This window comes from Glycine max, chromosome 7, assembly GCF_000004515.6.
Source record: "Glycine max cultivar Williams 82 chromosome 7, Glycine_max_v4.0, whole genome shotgun sequence".
NCBI classification, from domain to species: Eukaryota; Viridiplantae; Streptophyta; class Magnoliopsida; order Fabales; family Fabaceae; genus Glycine; species Glycine max.
In genome coordinates, this window is record NC_038243.2 from 42757159 (window position 1) to 42762373 (window position 5215).

Genomic DNA, 5215 nt, shown 5'->3' on the forward strand with positions numbered 1-5215 from the left:
TAGGGAAAAGACTGAAACGAAATTCATTCCCATCAGCAGAGCATACACAACTTCTCAAAAGTAAAATATTAACTTTATGAGCGTATATTATTTATCAAAGTCCTTCATGGTCAGGCACAGCCATTCTCCACACAAAAAAGACATAAGTAAAATATGACCTCAGAACCTTAAATCATCACTCCCCCATAAGAAAAACATGGTTCTGTTTTCTATATGTGATGATTTCTAAAGCAGAGTTCCTATTAAGCATTTCTTAGTGCTCTCCACCGGAAGCAAAGTTTTGGCCATTCATTGCAGTGGATGGCTGCATAGGTCCCCCCTGACCTTGGTTCCAGTTCTGTTGATCTCTCCTTTCAACCTGCATCGTTTCCCGCCGTCTGTCATGCCGTGGCCGAGGTCTACTCCTACTGGGTTGCCTATCCGAATATCTATACTGTGGCCTGGGAATTACTTTCCCGTCAACAAATAAATCACCTGAAATTCCCCAAAATGCAATCAACACAACCGACAATGAAAAACAGAGAGCAATCCAACAATTAACTAAGCTCTTACTGAATTCGAACCCTCCACTTACCACCATAATCCTTGTTGGGAACATCAAGATATGAATCTGGCAGCACCCAAAGAACTCCAGGTAACTCTAAGCCACAACAGAGACAAACAAATTTCCTATTACAACTTAATAAAAAAAATCTCAAAGAAAGTATTCCATAAAATTAACCTCCATTAATATCCTTAAAAGATGAGATTTGCAATCAATTTGATAGTAGCACAACATCATTGATAACAAAGGCCTAACAAGTGAAGCAGCTAAAAATTTGAAGCAAAATGAAGAATCAAAGATACAAAAGTAACGAATCTATCACACCTTTGACCTTATAAGAAAGCTCTTCGGAAATGAGAGCGCCGAAACCTGTGTATGTAGAAGTGGAAACAGAGTATATCTTGTTTTTGGCATCCTCCTCACTATAATGAACAACCATCAGGAAAGTGAAATTAGAAAATAGAAATAAGAGTGGTAATTAAACAATTAGGAGAGGAAAAAAGGACCTTCCAAGGACTTGAGCTAGGGTTTTGACATAGGCGTTGACCATGTGGTCCTCAGAGGGTTTAGGGTTATCGGGGAACTCCATGACGATGAGCCAGTGCTCGTAGTCGCAGCCATCGAGAAGAATGGTCTCCTTCGGGGGACGGTTGCTCCAGTTCGGGGACGGGTCGTTCAGGGGCGAGTAACCCGAACCCGAAGATTGAGTCCGAACCGCGAAACTCGCCCAGTGAGGGTTGGGTGCGGTTTGTTTGGCGGGGAGCAACGCGAATGCGAATGCGAAGCGAAAGCGAGAGGCGCTAGCGGATGAAGAAGAAAGAGCTCGTGACAGGGTAGATGCTAAGGTGCGCCTAGCGTTCAGGTACGCCATTTCCCACCTCTCACTCTCTAGTCTGAAAGAAAGGGTTTTAGCTCTAAGCAACCACGCCTTGTTATAACAATACTCTTTAACCATCATTTCAAATATCTCTAGGGGACTTTTTTTTTCACGGAATTATATTCCAATTTCTAAGGAATCATACGATTAGGAATCTTATTCTTCCTTATTTTTATGTAAAAAAATAAAATGAAAGATACATATGTATTAGAGAATAATTTCTTATATTCCCATGTCTCTCTTCATGGAAATAAAAGTATAGAAAAAATATAATAAAAATAAAAGTTATGACTTTCCTATGAATTAATAATTTTTGAAAACTTATAATAAACATACAAATGTTATATTTTTATGCTTACATTCATAGAAATAGACCTTTTAATTTTAATCCGTGAAACAAATGTTCATAAACTGAGCATTTTGGTTGAGACATTTAAAAATCTAATATCAATTCTTATTGATTGCCCCCTTAATACCAATTTTAAAAGTGAGTCGTAAGAGCAACATACAAAAATAATAGTACCCACGTCATTCATTGTATTTCATTTGAGTTCAGCAATAGTTACTTTAAAATTAAATACTTAAAAGGCAGGCAGACAGTGTAGAAGTGACAGAAGAATATTTGCAAATCTAGTCAAATTTGTTGTTTGATTTGTTGATTCTTTTCATAAATATTTGTGCTTTAATTTAAAATTTATAAATATATATTAATTTTATTTTATAAAATAAAATATTTATTTTAAATTTTTTCAATGAATAAATTAGTTTGTTATGTTTGTTTTCAATGGTCATATTTTATTGTTGTAAAAATGTTTATATATATCTCTTACATCTTTTCTAAAAAAGAACACATAGATTTTTATCTTTCAACATATTGTCTCTTACTTTTTTTATAAAAAACTTATTTTTGTGAGAGCAAGATGATTGATGTTCAGAAGGTAAATGTATTATTCATGTGTTGTCAATTAAATTTATTTTATTATTGTTATTTTGTTATTTAATTGTATATTTTTTTCTTATTTATTTTCTTTCATTTTTATTTTATTTTCTAACATATTCATTCCTATGTAGCATATTGAATTAATGAACGTGTAAGTATAATTCACATAAATGTAGTCAAATTTCTAGCTTGGACCATTATTCTCATTCACGCTCAGCCTTTTTCTTAACAAGACTTCAGATCAGATCAGGATAAGGGAACTGCTTAATATAAATAACAAAAGCAGCGAATGAAAGACTTGTCAGCGCAGTTTATTAGGCATTAGAGGGAAAATGTAACCATTTTTTCTTCATTTGCATAGTAGGTAATTAAACGGTTATTCATTTGAATTCTTTTCCATTCATTTTCTGCCTTTCCATGGTGATGGTGTAAAACTTATTCAAATATTTTTAGTTAAGCATTGAAAGATGGCTTATTATTCAGCTGCTGCATTTGAATTCGATTCCTGTGTCACTGTTTTGTAAGAAACTCCCTCTTTCAGAGAGTGCCAATTCCAATCAGTGTGTTTATTAAGTGAAGGAGAAGATAAGAAAATCAGACTACTGCAAGGGAACTATCTAGGCACTGAAGGCGTTTGGAATTTATTTAGTTAATTAATTGAGAATGAAAACCATTCTTCAAAAAACAAGATTATTTTCCCCATTCCTGTTTACAGTGCAAACATTTTATTAAAAAAATGCTCCTAGCATAATAAATTCCCATTAGCTCTAAAACCTTTTTTTTTTTTTCTCAACAACAGAGCTGGTAATTAAGTAAGGTAAGAAAATTAATGTGATGGATGGATAGGAAGCTATGCGCATGCAGGGGGCATTAGCAAGCCTCCAAAGAGAGGTCGAGTATTGACACATCTTGAGGTGGTTGGGGTGAGTCCAATCTTGAGGTCAATGTCTCGAATTGTAACACCTTGGCATGGGAATAGCCCGCTGCACCTCAAGTCCACTGCAAGTGGTGAAATTGTAGTTCCCCTTATATTTGAGAAATGAATATTTTGGAGCTTTACAAGTGACGGCTGTCCACAAATAAATCAATGCAACAATTGAATTAGCATGCATGTCTCTTCCAATTTTATAATAATTAAGAAACCTGCAATTCAGGGGAAATGAAAGTAATTAATTATTACGTACCTTCTTTTTGCAGTCTGGATAACATTCATACTCTTGGTCAATGATGATAGGATTTTTGACATCTTTCATGATAATGTCACTGAAGCTTACATCTGACGCTGCACCTGGATACCTCTCTGGCCATGCCTTGATTCTAAGGCCATTGGTTGTGCCAGTCAATGAGCAGTTCTTGATACGAACGCCTCTCACGTCTCCCTCATCTGCATACTTCCCAAGGCTACCGATACTGTATAACAAATAGTAATTAATTAGGAAGAGAAAACACATTTAATTAATTAAACTTATATAGAATTAATTACCTGATACCATGTCCAGGGCCACACTTGAGTTTGTTGATGAAAATGTTTCTGAGTCCTGGTATCAGAGAGACACAGTCATCCCCAGTTGCAATGGTATTTCTGGACATTATCACAGTGTCAGAGTGGCTGACATGAATGCCATCAGTATTGGGGCTGGTTCCCGGTGCAACCAGCTTAAGTTTTCTCAACCTGACGTTTGTACATTTTGTAACGAATATGTGAAAGCCTTTGGGATTCACTGATCTGATATTCTGTACAACCAAGTTGCTGTTTCCGCTGAAATAAAGGTTCTGCATTCTCCCACATATATTATATATGATCAGCTTAATTAATCAAATATTATATATATGCCATGCAATGAATAGAAATTATATATATAATAACTTACGCTTGGATTCCTGGCGCATGAACCGTCATTGGCTGACTCGCAATTCTGGGCGTATTGCCATGAATCTTTACCCTGGCCATCGAAAGTGCCCCCGCCAACAATTTTCAAGCCATTGTGGTTCTGGAAAAAGAGCCAGTCGCCGTTTTCATATTCGGAAATATCCGTGGTAGCCAAAACAGTCCCTTGTACTTGAATTGTTATACTTGTAGCATTGCATGGCCCATTAAAATACATTGATGAAACCACGAATCTGCCAGCAGGAACGTAAAGCCTGGCTGGCCCAGAGGATTGATGGCAGGTCTTTGCCCATGCTTGCATGAAAGACTGCCATATATTGCATAATGGATATAAAAAGATTAACATACATATATAAAATTAATTAGGTGTGCTTGGATTTGTTTATTTATTTATTTACCTCGGTGCAGTCGAACTTGCCATCACCTTTGGCTCCAAAATCCTGGACGTTAACTATTTGCTCCCCGGGAAGGAGCACATCCTTAGCCACATTTTTATTGCTGAACATGTCAGGACCAGCAACTGGGTCTGGTTTTCCAGCATTATCCGCATTGCAGGCCAATGCAAAGCACAAAATAATAAGAATGGAAGCACTCTTTGCAATGGCCATTGCACCCCAATGCCCTTTATTTATTTTCTGCTGTTGAGCATAGGGGGCCTCCTTGTTGGGAGGCTAGGAAATAAGTGGGGGAAATGATCCCTCTTTCTCTGCCTATCTGTTTTATAACATGCTTCATGCCAAAATAAATGGTTCATCTTAATCAACGGAGGATGCATGCATGCTAGCTTCTAATTTCTGTCTTTTTTAGTTTAGCTAATTTTAGTGGTATGCTTCTGTGTATTCAGGTTCTTCCCAAAGTGAACGATTCACTAGCTGCCACATCTCCTGACAGCAGCTACGGACAAAAACAAACAACTTTAATTAGTCCCTTCATTAATTGATCCAAAATTGTATATGCTGTCTCCAC

At 36.6% G+C, this 5215-nt stretch overlaps 2 protein-coding genes across 2 annotated transcripts; both read right to left on the reverse strand.

Annotated features, from left to right (window-relative positions):
• Positions 1-1511, reverse strand: LOC100817927 (multiple organellar RNA editing factor 3, mitochondrial). Its single transcript, XM_014778219.3, has 4 exons — positions 1051-1511; positions 869-966; positions 575-640; positions 1-474 (listed from the first exon to the last, which is right to left on the reverse strand). Exons 1-4 carry the CDS (start codon positions 1500-1502, stop codon positions 254-256), a joined length of 837 nt encoding a protein of 278 aa, XP_014633705.2. The 5' UTR covers positions 1503-1511; the 3' UTR covers positions 1-253.
• A 1468-nt stretch (positions 1512-2979) lies between these two features.
• Positions 2980-5013, reverse strand: LOC100800324 (exopolygalacturonase). Its single transcript, XM_003528582.4, has 5 exons — positions 4648-5013; positions 4233-4556; positions 3845-4134; positions 3546-3771; positions 2980-3430 (listed from the first exon to the last, which is right to left on the reverse strand). Exons 1-5 carry the CDS (start codon positions 4855-4857, stop codon positions 3212-3214), a joined length of 1269 nt encoding a protein of 422 aa, XP_003528630.1. The 5' UTR covers positions 4858-5013; the 3' UTR covers positions 2980-3211.
• Positions 5014-5215: the final 202 nt, after the last annotated feature.

What these genes read in the sequence shown, in the direction of transcription:
- LOC100800324 (XM_003528582.4), bottom strand. Translation starts at nt 4,857, where the DNA reads ATGGCCATTGCAAAGAGTGCTTCCATTCTTATTATTTTGTGCTTTGCA. An exon ending in GGCCCTGGACATGGTATCAG is followed by an intron (nt 3,772 to 3,844) that starts GTAATTAATTCT and finishes TTTGTTATACAG; the next exon opens with TATCGGTAGCCTTGGGAAGT. An exon ending in ATCCAGACTGCAAAAAGAAG is followed by an intron (nt 3,431 to 3,545) that starts GTACGTAATAAT and finishes ATTTGTGGACAG; the next exon opens with CCGTCACTTGTAAAGCTCCA.
- LOC100817927 (XM_014778219.3), bottom strand. Translation starts at nt 1,502, where the DNA reads ATGATGGTTAAAGAGTATTGTTATAACAAGGCGTGGTTGCTTAGAGCT. An exon ending in CTAGCTCAAGTCCTTGGAAG is followed by an intron (nt 967 to 1,050) that starts GTCCTTTTTTCC and finishes TGTTCATTATAG; the next exon opens with TGAGGAGGATGCCAAAAACA. An exon ending in GCTTTCTTATAAGGTCAAAG is followed by an intron (nt 641 to 868) that starts GTGTGATAGATT and finishes GTTGTGGCTTAG; the next exon opens with AGTTACCTGGAGTTCTTTGG.